We start from the raw sequence: 17,150 nt of genomic DNA, 5'->3' as shown, positions 1-17,150 counted from the left end.
ATGACACCACATCAGGTCAGTTTATCATCACGACTGACACCACATCAGGTCAGTTTATCATCATGACACCAGATCAGGTCAGTTTATCATCATGACACCACATCAGGTCAGTTTATCATCATGACTGACACCAGATCAGGTAAGAAGACAACATGTGTCGCACACACAGACACACACACACACACACACACACACACACACACGTATGTAGCTGAGTGTGAATGAAATGATTTAATAACACAGTTATTAATATAAACTCTGTGTAACAGTTATGTTAGTCGGGATCGAACCCACTTTGGTCCTGGAAGGACTTCCTGCCGTCTCAGTCTGTGTGTTTGTGTCCAGAAATCCGGTCTGTCCTGGTCTCTGTCGGACCAGAACGTCACGGTCCTGCTTCCATCTTCAGCCGCCGTCTCTAAAATGTCTTCAGAGGACAAAGACTTCTGGACCAGGAAGGGGAACCTGCCGAGTCTCATCAGGTCTCACATCAGACGCTTCTTTACTTTAATGAGGCTGATTTCTTACCAGCTGAGGTTTTAGCTGGAGGTTAAATGTGTAACAGCTGCTGTCTGTCCTGCGTCACAGAAACCACATCATCCCCGGGAACTTTCCTTCTTCCAGCCTGAGCAGCGTCTCCTCTCTGACGTCCCTTCTCAAGACAACACTTCCTGTGTCGACAACCAATGAGGCGAGTCCGCCTGAAACCAACACAGAAAACTCACATTTCCTGAAGTGTTTATTTGACCTTTGGACAAAAACAAGACAAATATATATAATATCTATATATATGTATATATGTGTATATATATATGCACATTTTAAACACCATTTTACTATGAAATAAGGTAGAAAACCTTTTCAAAGGCCCTCCACTGCCTGCAGTGCACAGATACTCCAGCAGGGGGCAGAAGACGTGTCTGAGTGCATAAAACAGGTTTTCAGGAAACTGATCGTTGATCATTGATCGTTGATCGTGGCGCCTCAGAGACTCATCAGCCAGTGTCATAAGTTAATTTTGGAGCCAGCGAGGATCCTCAAGTCTAAAAATTAAAATCCCTTTACACCAGAGTCCTGATCTCAAACTAAATCTTTTTATTCATCAAAGAAATATGTTCAAGTTTCAGTTTGGGTCCAACATTTTATTGACTGTGTTTCTTCAAGCAGCTCACGGCTGTTGGCGGAGCAACCATCACCACACCAAATGTAGCCGCCACCAACGGCCTGATCCACATCGTCGATAAGGTATGAGGCTAACAAGCTAACGTCAAGCTAACGGTGCCAACGAGGCTCTGATGTGACAGGCTGGGACACTTTTTTCTCTGTCTGCAGGTTTTGGTTCCTGACAGGAAGCTGAGCGAAGGTCTGCTGGCGACTCTGGCTCTGAGGCCTGAATTCTCTCTGTTCAGATCGTATCTCATCGTACGAACACACAAACACACCACGCCATGCGCTGTCGGCTCTAACCCTGGATAAATATCTGCTCTGGTGGTTTACAGTCTGTGTTTGTGCTGTTTGTTCAGGACTACAACCTGACAGATGAGATCGAACAGGCAGACGAGTTCACCGTCTTCGCTCCAACAGACGCCGCCATCGCCGATTACCTCAAGAAAGTGGCTGCGACTGCAGTGGTAGAGCACGATAAAACAAGCTAAAGTTGTGTGTTTATTACAAACAGGACAGGAGTCTTAAAGAGACAGTCCTCATAACAATGACGTCTCAGTCAGGTTTGTTTTGAGTGTTTTCAGTCATCTGTCTCATGATGGAGACACTAAAACAAAATGCTGACGATCAAAAACTAAACCCTGCATGACAGCGGCTGCTGAGAAAAATGAATTTTTTTTAAGGTACTAAAATGTTGAATTTCTCCATTAAACAGCCGCTGATACAGAAAAGCTCTAAAACATTTAGACAAGAGGCTCAAGGAGAAGTCGTCCTCTGTCCTGTTTTTTGATTAGTGATTTAACTCCAGAAGGGAGAGACACAAAAGTAAAATATTCAGTTTCTTTGCAGATGATATACTACTATAGTGACGAGTCCAACTCATGTTAAAAAAATTAACGGATAAAATAATTATATTAAAGTTAAATACATGAATGTATAAACCTCTTGACTCTGTAATAGTAAATGATTTTGTGTTGATGCAACATAATAAAGCATCTTATTTTGTATGTTATTTTTTTTACTTTCTTCATTTTGATATATTTTAATCTATAATTGCAGCCACAACTTTATTATTTGATTTAATTGTTAATACGGGACAATACGGGTGCATAACTTTCCAGAGAGATTTTATATATAATACAGTATTATCACTATTACTATTATTACAGTATAATACACAGTTATTGAAAGCTGTGACATCTGTGCTTTGAATTTGTTACTGAAATCAGGACGTGAACACGACTCGCTACCACGTGGTGCCGACGGAGCGCCTGCTGAAGACCGACCTTCAGCCTGGAGGATACAAACAGACGCTGCTCGGATTCTCCTTCCAGCTTGGCATCGTCCCCCGAGACGGGAAGGTGTGTCAGAAGCACAAATAATCACTGATCAGTATCATCATGGGACCAGATATCCTCTGATCACCGAACGTAATGATCCAAGCTCTCCGTCTGTGTCTCGTGTAGCTGTTTGTGAACGATGCTCAGATCAACTCGTCCAACATCCTGAGCGGTAAAGGTGTGATCCACGGTCTGTCGGCTGTCCTGCCAATCATCAGGAATCGCTGTGACGACGCCACATACCAGAAAGTCTTGGTACAGCCGCCAGAAACCTGAAGAGCCACACTGATGAAAAACTAATCCGGTTATTGATTATAACTCTGTGTTTTCTCTCCGAAGGGAAACTGTGTGGACTGTTTGTTCCCACAAAGCAAAATCTGTCCAAACGACACCGTCCCAAACGTAAGAGGTCAAAAGTTACAGCAGCAGCTGAAATCATTTCATGACAAGCATCAAACTTTCTGACTTTCATCACTTTTGTTGTGTTGCAGTAGTAGAACTTTTTTTTTTTTTTTTACCAACGATGAAAAGATGATTGATGATTCATACTTGGGTCCCAGATGATAAAACTTAATCACTTCTGAGCCTCTCAGAGAGAAGATCATGACTGATTCCTTAATGTCCTGGTAATCTAAGAGGAAGTTTCTTAGAAAGAAATATGTAATACATTAAGTCCCATTAATTGTCATCATCATCATAAATAAGAAAATGGAAACTCTTTTTATCTGTTAATGTGATTCTGTTTGTCCAGAAATCGGTGAAGAGGAGGAAGTGTATGCTCAGTCGGGTGTTTGAGGGCGAGCGGCTGCTGACCATCGGCTGCAGAACCACCTGCCTCCAGAAAAACATTGTGAGTCAAACCTGCCGCCAGAAACCAAAGCAGAAATACGCAAAGATAAAAGATGTTCTGGACAACAAACTGTCATTCTCTGGGGTGTTTGCAGGTGCGGAGGTGCTGTGGAGGGTTCTTCGGGGGGCACTGTGAGCCGTGTCCCGGGCCGAAGGGTCAGCCCTGCTTCGGTAACGGACTCTGTTTGGACGGGACGAACGGGACCGGAGTCTGTCAGTGCAGCAAAGGATTCAGCGGCACGGCCTGTGAAAGCTGCCAGAGCGGGAAATATGGAGTCCACTGCGACCAGGGTGGGTAAACTTTGTATGATAAACCAGAAGTTAACATAGAAATACATCTGTTTTTATTGTCTCCGCAGATTGTGGCTGTAAAAACGGCCGCTGTAGCGACGGACCTAAAGGTGACGGGACGTGTGAATGTGACGTCGGTTGGAGAGGAGTCCTCTGTGATGAAAGTACGATGATGAACGCTAACCCTATGAATCTTAATTTACAAGGAAGAAAATATTCATTAATGTTCTAAGAATAAAGTTGTAATTTCATGACTAAGAAAAGAGTTTCATGAAAAAGTCATCAAAGCTTTAGAGTAAAAGGCCAAAATGACTTGTTTTTCAGGATAATTAGACTCTTTCCCAATTTTCAAACTCATTCATGCTCCTTCAGCTGCTTCTTCATACAGGGCTAAGCTAGCAGTGCAGTTTAGCTAGCAGCTTACTTATATTTTCTCCTCCTTTCTACACTTTTCACTCATTGTTCAACTCATATTTCCTCACATTCATTAACATGAACACATTCAAACGTGCAGGAATGTTGTTGAAGTATTACGATTTCTAGAACAAACGCTGATGTGAGTCTGTTGTGTTGCAGGAATTGAATCCAAAGCTGATGAACTGTGTGGGTCAGTGAAGTGTCACACCAGTGCAAAGTGAGTCAAACCAAGTTGTTTTATCTGAGCGCTCCCTACAGCGCCCCCTGCAGGACTCTTTTCACACACGTTTCCTCTGCGTTTCCGTCTGACAGCTGTGTGATTGGACCGTCTGGCTCTCAGTGTCTCTGTGCTGCTGGATTTGAAGGAAATGGAACTTTTTGTCAAGGTAACAACAACAGGACACTTTCAGGTGTATCATAACACTTGAGCTCAGGCGCCGCTGCTCTTCGCACCTGAACAGTCGAACAGAATCAAAGTGTAACTGCTTCATTCATGTTGATGATGCCGTTGGCAGCTACTGACCCCTGTGTGTTGGCTAACGGCGGCTGCAGCCTGTTCGCCGTCTGCAAGAGGACTCAGCCCGGCCGTAGAGACTGCGTCTGTAGCGGCGGTTACTCTGGTGACGGACTCGTGTGCATTGGTCAGTTTTTACTGTTTTAACATGTTCAAACTCTTCTTGAAAACCTTCACAGGGTTTTAACATGTTTAAAGAGCCCCAGACTGCTGAATACCTACCAGCTGGTCTAGTTTTAGTTATTTTTCTAAAGAGAACTGCTTTTTATTTTTTGTTGAGTTTGTCCAAGATATTAAAGACTTTAAAAGAGATGTGAAAGAAAATTCACTTAAATAGAATTAATAATAGAATTATATTTAAAAGTAAAATTTCTTTTGCATTAAAAGTTTCAGAAATAGTTTTTATTAGATTTATTTTAGATCGATTAATTCACTACAATACAAAAAGTGTTGCCATGTAAATCAAAAGTCCTGCAAGAGAATGTGAGAAAAGTGAGGTCATGAGAAAACAGTTGAGTTAAAACATTTGCTGGTTCTGTGAAACCATTTTGATCAGCGTGTTTCACTTTCAGCTGAAGTGAACACATCTGACACACATGAACCTGTGTGTGTGTGTGGTGTGTTCGAGTGCTGCACGAGTTTTGTGTTTCTCCTACAGAAATAAATCCCTGCCTGGAAGGAAACGGCGGTTGTCATGCCAACGCAGACTGTATTCACGTCGGACCAAACAAAGTAAAAGCTCATTTTGATGTAAAGAACTGCTGATGGTGAGACTGCTGCCATGTCTGTTGTTAACTGATGTGATTGTGTTGAACTGTGCAGACTTCCTGTGCCTGCAGCGACGGCTACACAGGTGATGGACAGACCTGCATGATGGTCAACCTGTGTCGAAAGGTGAGTTTGACTCAGGGCAGTTTAAGATGAAGTTAACAACGAGACTGTTTGAGATTCAGGATCTATCAGTTACTACATGTCACTAAATAAAACGTTCAGAAAAGAAATGATGTTTCATATATTTGACCTAATATAGATTTTATATGTGTATATACACAGTGGTGTGAAAAAGTATTTGCCCCCTCACAGATTTCTTCTGTTTTTGCTTTTTTGTCACACTTACATGTTTCAGATCATCAAACTAATTTTAATATCACTCAAAGAAAACCTGAGTAAACACAAAAAGCAGTTTTTAAATGATGATTTTATTTATTAAGGGACAAAACCTATCCAAACCAACCTGCCCTATGTGAAAAAGTAATTGCCCCTCCTTGTTAAATCATGAATTAACTGTGATTAACCACATGTTTGAAAGCTGAGTTCACTTTCACTAGCCACACCCAGGCCTGATTACTGCCAGAGCTGTAGGATCAAGAAACCACTTAAATAGACAATATGAAGTAGGCACTTTCTGAGGCTTTGGGACTCCAGAGAACAACAGTGAGAGCCATTATCCACGAATGAAGATAACATGGAGCAGTGGTGAACCTTCCCAGGGGCGGCCGGCCGACCAAAATGACCCCAAGAGCGCATCGACGACTCATCCAGGAGGTCACAAAAGAACCCAGAACAACATCTAAAGCACTGCAGGCCTCACTTGCCTCAGTTAAGGTCAGTGTCCATGATTCAACAATAAGAAAGAGACTGGACAAAAATGGCCTCCATGGGAGAGTTCCAAGGAGACACAGTGATGTGAAAGACTCATCGGCAGTTACTGCAAACGCTTGATTGCAGTTGTTGCCGCCAAGGGTGGCACAATCAGTTATTAGGTTTAGGGGGCAATTACTTTTTCACATAGGGCAGGTTGGTTTGGATAGCTTTTGTCTCTTAATAAATAAAATCATCATTTAAAAACTGCTTTTTGTGTTTACTCAGGTTTTCTTTGAGTGATATTAAAATTTGTTTGATGATCTGAAACATGTAAGTGTGACAAAAAAGCAAAAACAGAAGAAATCTGTAAGGGGGCAAATACTTTTTCACACCACTGTATATATATATATATATATATATATATATATATATATATACATGTATATATGTATGTGTGTATGTATGTATGTATGTGTGTGTGTGTGTGTGTGTGTGTGTGTGTGTGTGTGTGTGTGTGTATATATATATATATATATATGTGTGTGTGTGTGTGTGTGTATGTATATATATATATATATGTATGTGTGTGTATATATATATGTGTGTGTGTGTGTGTGTGTGTGTGTATATATATATATATATAATATCACAAAAGTATTGCAGGAAAATATAAAAATATCACAAAGTAAAGTGAACGTCTTTACAGTAGATTATTGCCCAAAGGTAACTGAAAATGGTGCAAAGGTGTTGCAAAGAAATGCAAAAGTACTGAAAGGCAACACATAAGTGTTGAAGTAGCCTGAAGACCTGGAAGGTAACGAGACAATAAAACACAGACATACCATTAAATCTGACTATACAATTATACATAATAATTACAAGTATAAATAAGAATTCTAATAGCAGCAATTAGATTTTTGCTTTTTCTTGATGAGGCTTCATTGAGAAACAAAAAAAAAAAATACTTTTTTAATCTAAATTCAATCCTTATTTATAATTTAGGCTCAGTTTTTACTTCAGTGGTTCGTAGTAACATTTGTGTCACTGTGAACTCTGCGCTGATGTTTCCAGAAAAATGGCGGCTGCCACGAGTACGCCAGGTGTAACATGACGGGTCCAGGTGTTCGTACCTGCACATGTGTCAATAACTTTATCGGAGATGGACTCACCTGCAGAGGCACCGTGGGGAGGGTGAGCAGCCGGAACGTTACACTTCATTTGATGACTCTGACTTTGAAATAACGTCGAACTCTCTGCAGGAAATCGTGAGGAGGAAGCTGAGAGAATTTTACTTGGGCCTGATGGTGAGTGATGACACGCTTCGCTCTGGTGCCTCCTGCAGATGAAACCAGATTAACTGAAGTCAAAACTCTGTTTTCAGATGGTAGACGTGTCTCTGAAAGGTCGCGGCCCGTTCACTGTCTTCACTCCAAACGCCGAAGCCTTCATATCAGACAGAAGCGGCGCTGGCAAGGTGACCAGTTTAATAGTTTGATTTAGGGTCAGATGCTTTCTGGTGTCATTATTCTCAACAAACTTTATTTATTTTAACTGTTAGCATGTTAGCAACAGGGCTCTACTTCAGTCAGTCTGTCCTCCATTTTAGTCTATTTTTTTCTACTGGAATTATTTTTGTTTCTTTATTAATTATAATTTCTTATTCAACACTCATTCACATTTTCCCAGAAAGACACAGTGTCATCTGCATATTGTTTTAACTGAATTGAACTGAGATGTTAACCAGGCTAACTGCTAGCAGCGAATAGTTCAGCTGAGGCTGATGGGAAAGTCATTATTTGTGTTCACAGACGTTCTCACCGTGATCACACCTGATCATCTGTTTGCATTTTTCCTGTTTAGATGAAATTGTTGATGTCAGAGAAGTCTATCGAACAATACGCCACCGTCCTGCGCAGCCACATCGTCATGTGTCACACTCTGGCGGCCGCCGACCTGAGCCGACCCCGAAACCTGACGTCTCTGTCCGGACTGGTCTTGACCACCAGGTCCACCCAGGTGACCAGAGAGCAGAGTCCAAAGAACTATTGTTGTACTGTTATTAGTTCATTAAATTTATCTTATTTTTGTTTTTCATAGTGGAAGCATTAGCGATGAGCATCATCGACTGCTGCTATTGAGACAAAACTTTGAATATCACTATGATACTATTATATCGTCTACATTCATTCATAGATGATCCAGATGAAGTGCTAATAATGACAACTATAAAACAAAGGAGTATTTCTCAAACTGTGAATGATGGAAATGGAGAAAAGAGATGTTTCAGGGGTAAAGAGTGTTTGGATCTGTGTGACTGTTGGATATTTTCAGGGCAGCATCTTCGTCAACGAGGCTAACGTGACATACAGCGACGACGTCAGCGTTAACGGGATCTTCCATGAGATCAACAGGATTCTGTTTCCTCCTGACATGGACAGAAAAAAACAGCCGGACGTTCCTGTAAGTAACAACGGACTCCAACAGTCCAATAAAGTAGATGATGAGGTTTTTACTGGATTAATGAATGGATCAGTTATTGTTTTATTGATCGGGTTGACTAATCGATGAATTCTGTCTTCTTCATGTGAACCAGCTGAACCTGACCGACGTAGCTGAACGTCACGGCTATAAAAGCTTCTACAAACTGCTTGAGGTGAGAAAATGAAAACTTCCCAACCTCCAAATGGCTTCATTTATTCTCTCAAACTACGAGCCTTCAGTTCTCATCCTCCCTTTAGAGATAAGTGACATCGTTTCACATTAAAACAACCCTCATGTACAGTCTTCACAGCTGGGGGTCCACTGGGCAGAGGTGGGGTCAGTCTGATGAGGATGTGAGTGTCCTTCAGGACTTGAACTGGTCCCAGTGAACCTTTGCGGTCGTCTCGTGTGTGTTTCAGGACACAGGTGTGATGGACCTGGTGAACGATGGGATTTACCAGCCGGTGACCATCTTCCTGCCCTCAGACGGCATCATGGCGTCTCTGCCACAAGAGCAGAAAGACTTCCTGTTTCACCGAGACAACCGAGCTCAGCTGGTGGAGTACCTGAAGTACCACATCCTGCAGGGCCACAAGGTGAGAACAAAACAATGACGGTGGCATGTTATCGGCAAAGAAAAGTTATAAAATTATACTTGAACATACATAAACTATATGTTACTTTTTGTTTACTCATTTTGAAAATCAAGAGGAAAGACGAGGGAAGAAAAGAACTGGACCCAGAATTGAGCCCTGAGGAACTCCTGATTTGTTCTAAACCTGAAAACACCTCAGGATGTTTTCACATGAATAATTAAACCTTTACTCCTTTACTGTTTCTATATAACAAGACGGAGTAAACACAAAACCCTGGGGGGTGACGTGGGAGCTGAGCCGAGGTCATGGCAGTTTGTGTCTCTTTATATTCAGGAAGTTAAAGGTTTGGTGTTTCCCCCTCAGGACTCTTCTCACTTCCTTCTGTCTCCACTCTCAGGTTTATGCCGAAGGTTTGATCCACCTGGACTCGGTTCGGACTCTGCAGGGCTCGCCGCTCTCGTTCGTCTGCGGAGGGATGGACAACATTGTAAGGATGGCGACAGATAACAAGAGGAGACGAGGACGGAGCACTTGTTGATGCTGTTGTTTCCGCTGTTACAGGGAGAAATCTTCGTTAACGATGGGAAGTGTCGGATCGTTCAGAGACACCTCGTCTTTAAGAGCGGGATCGCCTACGGGATCGACTGCCTGCTGACCCCGCCCAGCCTGGGGGGGCGCTGTGATCAACAGACCACCTTTGACCTCCAGGTAAACCCTCCCCTAAACAGTGTGGAGAGTAACTAGTCACATGATTACACAGTGTCACATGATTAAATACCAAAGTAAATGTAACTGTGATCAGTTACAGTTACTGACAAAATACATGTAAACAAAGGTCGTCACTCTTTTATTTTGAATACATACGTTCATACAGACACAGAGTCTGAGTGCAGCATCGGTTCACACAGTCTGTTCAGGGGGTTCGACTCAGCAGGACGCCAGTTTCCTCTGTGGCGGTGCAGCAGAACCGTCTCTAGGTGGGTTCGGAAAGTCCGGGATGAAGGTGACTCGGACTTCCACTTCCAGAGGACGTCATCATCTCTGATGTCCCTCCAGAATAAACCTCCAGAAATTGTTAGATAGAAATAGGTAATAGATAGCTGTCTGAATATCCAGGGGTTCATCCTCTGCAGACAGGAGCTGCTGTCTGAATATCCAGGGGTTCGTCCTCTGCAGACAGGAGCTGCTGTCTGAACATCCAGGGGTTCGTCCTCTGCAGACAGGAGCTGCTGTCTGAACATCCAGGGGTTCGTCCTCTGCAGACAGGAGCTGCTGTCTGAACATCCAGGGGTTCGTCCTCTGCAGACAGGAGCTGCTGTCTGAACATCCAGGGGTTCATCCTCTGCAGACAGGAGCTGCTGTCTGAATATCCAGGAGTTCATCCTCTGCAGACAGGAGCTGCTGTCTGAACATCCAGGGGTTCATCCTCTGCAGACAGGAGCTGCTGTCTGAATATCCAGGGGTTCGTCTTCTGCAGACAGGAGCTGCTGTCTGCTGGTTCCTGTACCTGTAGTCCAGGTGAGACATTAAAGGGACGTCTGGAGCTTTTATTGATTTAATGTTTCTGCTGTTTCTTCTTCTGTGGTAGATGAACTGTGGACTGTGCACCTACTCAACGTATCGCTGCCCCAGAGGGTCCAAACTAAAGGTAAACACACACACACACACACACACACACACACACACACATACACACGGACAGGGGAGTGTGTGATCCTGTCTGTGGTTCGTCCTCAGGAGGTTCAGAAGTGTGATCTTCCCACCATGTTCGTCACTAAAAACTCCGGCTGTCGCAGCGTCTGCACCACCAACTTCTGGCAGCCCAAGTGTTGCCATGGTTACTACGGACGAGACTGTCTGGGTGAGACATGATGTGTAGTAAATAAAGTGCAGTGTGAGTGAATAGAGGATGAACACATTTAGGATCCGGAACCAGACCACATGTTGTTCTTTAATGTCCTCTGGGTCCAGTGTGTCCGGGCGGGGTCGCCTCCCCCTGCGGTAACCGCGGTAAATGTGACGACGGTCACCTTGGTAACGGCACCTGTACCTGTGATGCGGGCTTTGAGGGCGTGGCCTGCGAGCGGTGCGGTGACGGCCTGTACGGACCCACCTGTAAAGGTGAGCTGCGCTCAGACGGCCTCCTGCTCGGTGTCCCCAGGTGTCCCCAGGTGTCCCCAGGTGTCCTAACGGGTCGTCTCATTGGTCTGTCCCTCAGCCTGTAACTGTTCAGAACACGGGTCATGTGACGCCGGGCGCACAGGTACGGGGGCGTGTTTCTGTGAGGCCGGCTGGACCGGGGAGCGCTGTGAGAGCCCACAAGGTGAGTTCAAGCACACACACACACACTCAGACTGTGTGTGTGTGTGTGTGTGTGTAATCTGTGTGTGTGTGTGTCCTCCAGCTGAGCTCTTCCTGTGCTCCCCCTCCTGCTCCCCAAAAGCCGTCTGTCGGGGAAACAGCACCTGTGAGTGTCGGCCATTTTATGAAGGAGACGGATTCACCTGTACAGGTAAACACACACACACACCTGTCTGTCTCCCTCCCTACCTGTCTGTCTGTCACTCCCTACCTGTCTGTCTGTCTCCCTCCTTACCTGTCTGTCTGTCACTCCCTACCTGTCTGTCCTCAGTGGTGGACCTGTGTCAGATGTGGAATGGCGGCTGTGCTGGCTCCGCCCACTGCTCTCAGAGAGGGGACCAGGTGAGCTGCACCTGTCCTCGAGGACACACCGGAGACGGCTTCACCTGTCTGCCCATCGACCCCTGCGTCTCCGGGGACAACGGCGGCTGTCACGAGCACGCCACCTGCACCATGACGTCTCCGGTGAGGACACGCTGCCGTTTGAATTCCTGGTTCTGACTGCCGGGTGTGAGGTCACCTGTAACCTGTCTGTCTGCGTACCTGTCTGTCTGTCAGGGGAAGAGGAGGTGTACCTGTAAGGACAACTACGTCGGGGACGGACTCACCTGTGAGCTCAGACAGCTGCCAATCACCCGCTGTCTCCAAGACAACGGACGATGTCATCGTGACGCCACGTGCACCGACCTGCACGCCGAAGGTACCAGGATGAAACGCTCCGCTCTCATTGGACGTGCCACTGAGAGCGCCCCGAGCCTGAAGAGCCAATCAGAGTTCAGCATTTCTGCGTGTTTGTTTCATCACGCCGTCAGCAGCTCACCGAGCTGTTTGACCAGTTAATTAGCGACGTGTAGAACATGTAGATAACATACATCTGAACACGTGTTCGACCAAATCTTCGCGTCATCGCGTGAACACGGCGTCAGATCGGCAGGCCGTATTAGGAAGCAGCAGTCGTTGCCGTGGGAACAGACGAGCTTGAATGATGTAAAATCCCGATATTTATTTTATTAGAAATGATTCTCATCGGCTCGTCTCCACGAAGGGATCAGAAACGCTTCAGTGATGAGAATGAAATCACGGACTCGTCCTTTACAGATCAATGGATGGAGGCGTGTTTTAAACTGAAGACGATGACGTCACCTTTCTGAATGTGACGTCAGGCTGTCGTTCATGTGTCATCATCACCCTGTTTAACTCCAGCAGGAACACACACAACCCACTGTGTTAAAGTGTGTGTGCGTGTGTGTGTGTGTGTGTGTGTGTGCAGACGCGAAGCTCGGCGTGTTCCACTACCGTTCAGTTAAAGGTCAGTACAAACTGACCTACGCCGCCGCTAAGCAAGGCTGCACCGCAGAGGGAGGCAGCCTGGCCACATACACGCAGCTGTCCTACGCTCAGCAGGTCAGTGAACACAACACACAGTCAGCTGATGCTTGATCACGACGGGTTTACTGTCTGGCTTTTATGGCGTCTTGTTTGTGTTGTATGAAGTTCTGTGTGTACATAACTATTAAAGGGAAACTCTGGTGTTTTTAACCCTGTTCATCTGTTCATATCCTGGTTTCTACGTTCAGAGATTTATTCTAAGTGTCTGACGACACCTGTGTGGTTAGTTAGGATCCAAACTGACTCTTTAAAACACCAAAGTCTCACAATAACACCAACACACTGACTGATGGAGGCAGCAGCAGACCAGCAGCTCCTGTGTCCTGTTCTCTAAAACCCCTGTTTTAGTGAATGTAGTCTGGTGTGTGTGCTGTTTGTGGTTAAACCAAAAGGATCTTCCAGGTCTCTCTCTGTAGGGATCCTTTCCATGATGCTGTCACACACTTAGAATAACACTCTGAGCCTGTCAGTGGATCAAACAAGCTCTTTTAGTGGACCTACTGTGATCAGGTGCAGTTGTCCCAAAGGATCACGTTGCAGCCATTGCAGCCCGTTTGGTGTCTGCTGGCTGAGGTGATCTACTGGACCAGTTCCAACACTTTTACTACCTACCAGTCACTCACACACCAGCATGTGGACAGAGAGAACTTGGGTAGAAACATCGAAGGTCTCCTTTAAAGCTGCTGTCTGCTGGTCCTGCTGTTCTTCGCAGGGGGGGTTGAACATGTGCGCTGCCGGCTGGTTGGACCAGGCCCGGGTGGCGTACCCCACCACCTACTCCAACCCCCAGTGTGGCTTTGGACACGTGGGCATCGTGGACTACGGCACACGCAAAAACCAGAGCGAGACCTGGGATGCCTTCTGCTACCGGATGAAGGGTGAGAGAGGAAGAGGAGGGAGGACAAGAATCTTTCTGAAAGTTTCTTCTTCTTTGTTAGTCTGAGCGTCATTAAGCTGCTGCAGATGAACCAATGAGATGTTTCAGAACCAATAACTGATCAACACGTGACCTGGAGACGTTACTGTGTTTAGTTTTCTCTCCATTAGTCCTCACAGCCATCACCTTCTTCTTCTTAAGCATCTTTATACAACTTTATTAACACGGCCATCTATGAACAAAGACAATAAATAGGAAACATTGTATATTATAAAGAGGAACAAAGAATGGGATGTGATGGTCTGATAGAAACTACAAATCTGTCCATTTCTCTTTGGAAATATTAGTCATAGTTGTACAGTATAGCGGTGCTGACTGGAGCAGCCATGATTGATCGGGCTCTATTGATCACCAGTAACCAGCAGACGTCACACAATCTGCTCTGTGTTTCAGAGGTGAAGTGTGAGTGTAAAGCCGGTTACGTCGGAGACGGTTTCAGCTGCACGGGAAACCTGCTGCAGGTCCTCCAGTCCACGCCGACCTTCTCCAACTTCCTCACGGTGAGTCTGATGAACACAAATCTTCACGAAGGCACTCTGACACCTTCAAGCTTCAGTTACGACACGTCTTTTTACTTCTTTCTTCCTCTGCAGCAAATCCTGAACTTGTCCCGGGTATCTGAGTCAGGGAAGCAGTTTATTAAACGACTGAGCAACCTGACGGTCCAGTCGACACTGTTTGTACCCGACAACAGCGGCCTGCCCGACAACCAGGTGAGTCACAGCAAGCTGGTAAGGAACCACCCATGTGCCACTCTTCAAAGACACCAGACTCTATTGACAAAATGACTAATTTTACATCAGAGAACACAGGAGTTGCTGGATCTGAACTAATCCTTTGAAATATCAAAGTCACACAGTCACACAGACCCACTGACTGATGGAGGCAGCAGCAGACCAGCAGCTCTAAAATCCCTGTTTTAGTGAATGTAGTCCGGTGTGTGTGCAGAGAGCGATAGAACGGCTGTTTCTATTGTAATCTTCTGGACCAGTTCCAACACTTTTAGTACCTACCTATCATTAGACTCCAGGATGTGTACAGAAAGGACCCAGGTGTCCGCTCCGGTGTGTCATCACCTGTCCTCGTGTCCCTGCAGACTTTGTCTCGGAGGGACTTGGAGTTCCACCTGTCGGAGGGTCAGGGTCTTCCTCTCAGCCAGATGAAGAACGGCAGTCGGATCAGGACTCGTGTCGGCAGTCTGACCGTCCTCGGAGTCGCTGACCTGCTTGACCCCTCGGCTCTGGTCAGATTAATTAGTGCTGCTGAACACAAGAGGGAGCCGCTGTGCGACCCACATGACCTTCACTGTCAGGAGATATATCAGTCTGCACCACAGACAGTTTAGTTTGTCATCGCTGTCATGTGACTTTTGTTTACAACCACATCAGCACAGGTAGTAAAGTCACACAGATCTAATTTGCTCTTTTGACTATATTAGTGTAAATACAGTTGAACTTGACCAAATAGTTGCTGATTCTGATCACCTGGTTTATATTTATAGTTCATCAGCGTAGAATCAGTGCAGCGGCTGACTGTGATTGGCTGAGAGTCCAGTCAGTCAAAGCAAACAAAGGACAGAGTTCACTTTAGGTCTGAACGTGTTCTTAATGCCAACAGTGGTAAAGCTGTTCTTGTAAAAATTTGTTCTGTGGGGGGGGTTCCTTCTGTCGTTAATGATTTTCCACATGACGATTCAGAGATCGTTTCATTTTTCATCTCCTCAGTCGTCGCGTTACATCAACGATCGCTTCATCACAGACTCGGACATCCTGGCCTCAAACGGGATCATACATGTCCTCCAAGGACCGCTGAAAGCCCCGCCCCCTCGCCAAGAGGCAAGTGATGTCATAATGCCACAGTATTCACTAGCTACAAGATTTACCAACAGTTTTGACTCATTTTTATCTACTGAAGCTGTTCATGTTTCCCTCGTTTGACCTCTAACCTGCTCTGTGATTGGCTCTGCAGATGCACGTGGGCCACAAGGCCGGGATGGGCGTCGGGGTGACGCTGCTAGTTGTTCTGGTGGCCGGAGTCTCATTTGTTGGATATCACTTCTACACCCACAACACCAAACCCTTCCACTTCCACTACTTCAAGGTGAGATACATCCGTTATCTGTCAGAGGAACATGTTAGTATTCACTCATCAGCAAATATTAACACATCTTTATTAGGATTAGAATAAACACTTCTGTAGGACACGTTACTGCTGGTTGGAAAGATATCTACCTATACCTGCCTCTTGTTTGTATTGGACTTATTTTAACCCAAACCATCATCTTGTCCTAAACCTAACCAACCTGCCACTGAAAACTGATCATTAACATCTGTTTTAGTTGTCCTTTAACTTAACTAAAATGATTTACCGTGTGTCTCACTCAGGATCCAGACTCCGTACTCTTGGCCCAAAGTCACACCCACATTAACCTCAGACTGTATAAAGAACGATAAATTCCTAAGTGAACCGGGTGTAAAGAGCCAAACGGCAGCCGTCTGGTTATCTGAACATAGATGCTCCAAACTTGATCATTATTAGTGACATTTATCAGGGTAAAACCTGTTAGTTGTTACTCTCAGCGCTGACCTTCACCCTCTGACAGGAGGATGAGGAGGAGGAAGAGGCTCCACCTGCAGACTGCGGCCGCAGCATCTGTAACCCCGTTTACGAAGCCGCTCCAGAACCGGCCGAGTCCAACGCGTCTGATGTCACAGTGAGTCATCAGTTCATGTTCAGATGTAAAAAGGCGGCTCGTGGTGATGTCTGGCTTTAAGCTGATGATCACATGATTAGCAGGCTGATTTCTGCAGCAGGAACCAGGTCAGAGTTCAGTCAGACTTCCTGTGTGTCTGCAGGCGGGCGATAAACACAAGGTGGTGAACGCAGGATCGTACGACCTGCTGCAGGACAGCTGAGAAGGACGATGCTGCTGCCTACTGGACTGGACCCTCGTGACTGTTTTCATACCTCAGTGGACTCGGCCTCCTCCGAAAACAGACAGACTCTAAAGGTTCGCCCTCCTGAGGACTCAAAGCACCATCAGGGGTTCAGGTGCTTCGAGTCCACTTCTAAAGTCCGTCGACAGTTAGTGAGCAACAAAAGGGTTAAACCCATGAGTGACGAGTCACTTTACCCTCATTACAAAAAGGAAAAACCTTCTGCTGCTGACAGTTGTTGTTTAGCAACAAGAATCACATGTAACTGATGTTGATTAAAAAGGAAAGTGTTGT

General features: G+C 45.4%; 1 protein-coding gene across 1 annotated transcript in view; it reads left to right on the top strand.

Moving 5' to 3' along the window:
- Window positions 1-16,915, top strand: part of stab2 (stabilin 2) — a 31,225-nt gene extending 14,310 nt beyond the window's left edge. Inside the window, exons 29-69 of the mRNA XM_070854202.1 lie at window positions 346-479; window positions 586-688; window positions 1,165-1,242; window positions 1,330-1,419; window positions 1,521-1,628; window positions 2,391-2,522; window positions 2,628-2,756; window positions 2,841-2,903; window positions 3,253-3,351; window positions 3,446-3,641; window positions 3,710-3,805; window positions 4,218-4,275; window positions 4,371-4,444; window positions 4,574-4,699; window positions 5,231-5,304; window positions 5,395-5,466; window positions 7,228-7,347; window positions 7,416-7,460; window positions 7,538-7,630; window positions 8,017-8,172; window positions 8,488-8,616; window positions 8,750-8,809; window positions 9,057-9,233; window positions 9,631-9,720; window positions 9,795-9,941; window positions 10,822-10,881; window positions 10,971-11,094; window positions 11,205-11,354; window positions 11,452-11,556; window positions 11,638-11,745; window positions 11,866-12,059; window positions 12,153-12,294; window positions 12,865-12,998; window positions 13,696-13,861; window positions 14,314-14,420; window positions 14,514-14,633; window positions 15,017-15,163; window positions 15,645-15,755; window positions 15,889-16,020; window positions 16,523-16,633; window positions 16,776-16,915. Coding sequence (XP_070710303.1) covers window positions 346-479; window positions 586-688; window positions 1,165-1,242; window positions 1,330-1,419; window positions 1,521-1,628; window positions 2,391-2,522; window positions 2,628-2,756; window positions 2,841-2,903; window positions 3,253-3,351; window positions 3,446-3,641; window positions 3,710-3,805; window positions 4,218-4,275; window positions 4,371-4,444; window positions 4,574-4,699; window positions 5,231-5,304; window positions 5,395-5,466; window positions 7,228-7,347; window positions 7,416-7,460; window positions 7,538-7,630; window positions 8,017-8,172; window positions 8,488-8,616; window positions 8,750-8,809; window positions 9,057-9,233; window positions 9,631-9,720; window positions 9,795-9,941; window positions 10,822-10,881; window positions 10,971-11,094; window positions 11,205-11,354; window positions 11,452-11,556; window positions 11,638-11,745; window positions 11,866-12,059; window positions 12,153-12,294; window positions 12,865-12,998; window positions 13,696-13,861; window positions 14,314-14,420; window positions 14,514-14,633; window positions 15,017-15,163; window positions 15,645-15,755; window positions 15,889-16,020; window positions 16,523-16,633; window positions 16,776-16,835 — 4,620 coding nt within the window. The 3' untranslated portion in view covers window positions 16,836-16,915. The remainder of the gene's footprint in view (window positions 1-345; window positions 480-585; window positions 689-1,164; window positions 1,243-1,329; window positions 1,420-1,520; window positions 1,629-2,390; window positions 2,523-2,627; window positions 2,757-2,840; window positions 2,904-3,252; window positions 3,352-3,445; window positions 3,642-3,709; window positions 3,806-4,217; window positions 4,276-4,370; window positions 4,445-4,573; window positions 4,700-5,230; window positions 5,305-5,394; window positions 5,467-7,227; window positions 7,348-7,415; window positions 7,461-7,537; window positions 7,631-8,016; window positions 8,173-8,487; window positions 8,617-8,749; window positions 8,810-9,056; window positions 9,234-9,630; window positions 9,721-9,794; window positions 9,942-10,821; window positions 10,882-10,970; window positions 11,095-11,204; window positions 11,355-11,451; window positions 11,557-11,637; window positions 11,746-11,865; window positions 12,060-12,152; window positions 12,295-12,864; window positions 12,999-13,695; window positions 13,862-14,313; window positions 14,421-14,513; window positions 14,634-15,016; window positions 15,164-15,644; window positions 15,756-15,888; window positions 16,021-16,522; window positions 16,634-16,775) is intronic.
- The last annotated feature ends 235 nt before the right edge of the window (window positions 16,916-17,150 follow it).

The sequence above is a fragment of the Pempheris klunzingeri genome, chromosome 22 (assembly GCF_042242105.1).
Source record: "Pempheris klunzingeri isolate RE-2024b chromosome 22, fPemKlu1.hap1, whole genome shotgun sequence".
NCBI lineage: Eukaryota > Metazoa > Chordata > Actinopteri > Acropomatiformes > Pempheridae > Pempheris > Pempheris klunzingeri.
Note: the sequence above shows the minus strand (reverse complement) of the source record. Positions and strands in the feature narration are given on the sequence as shown.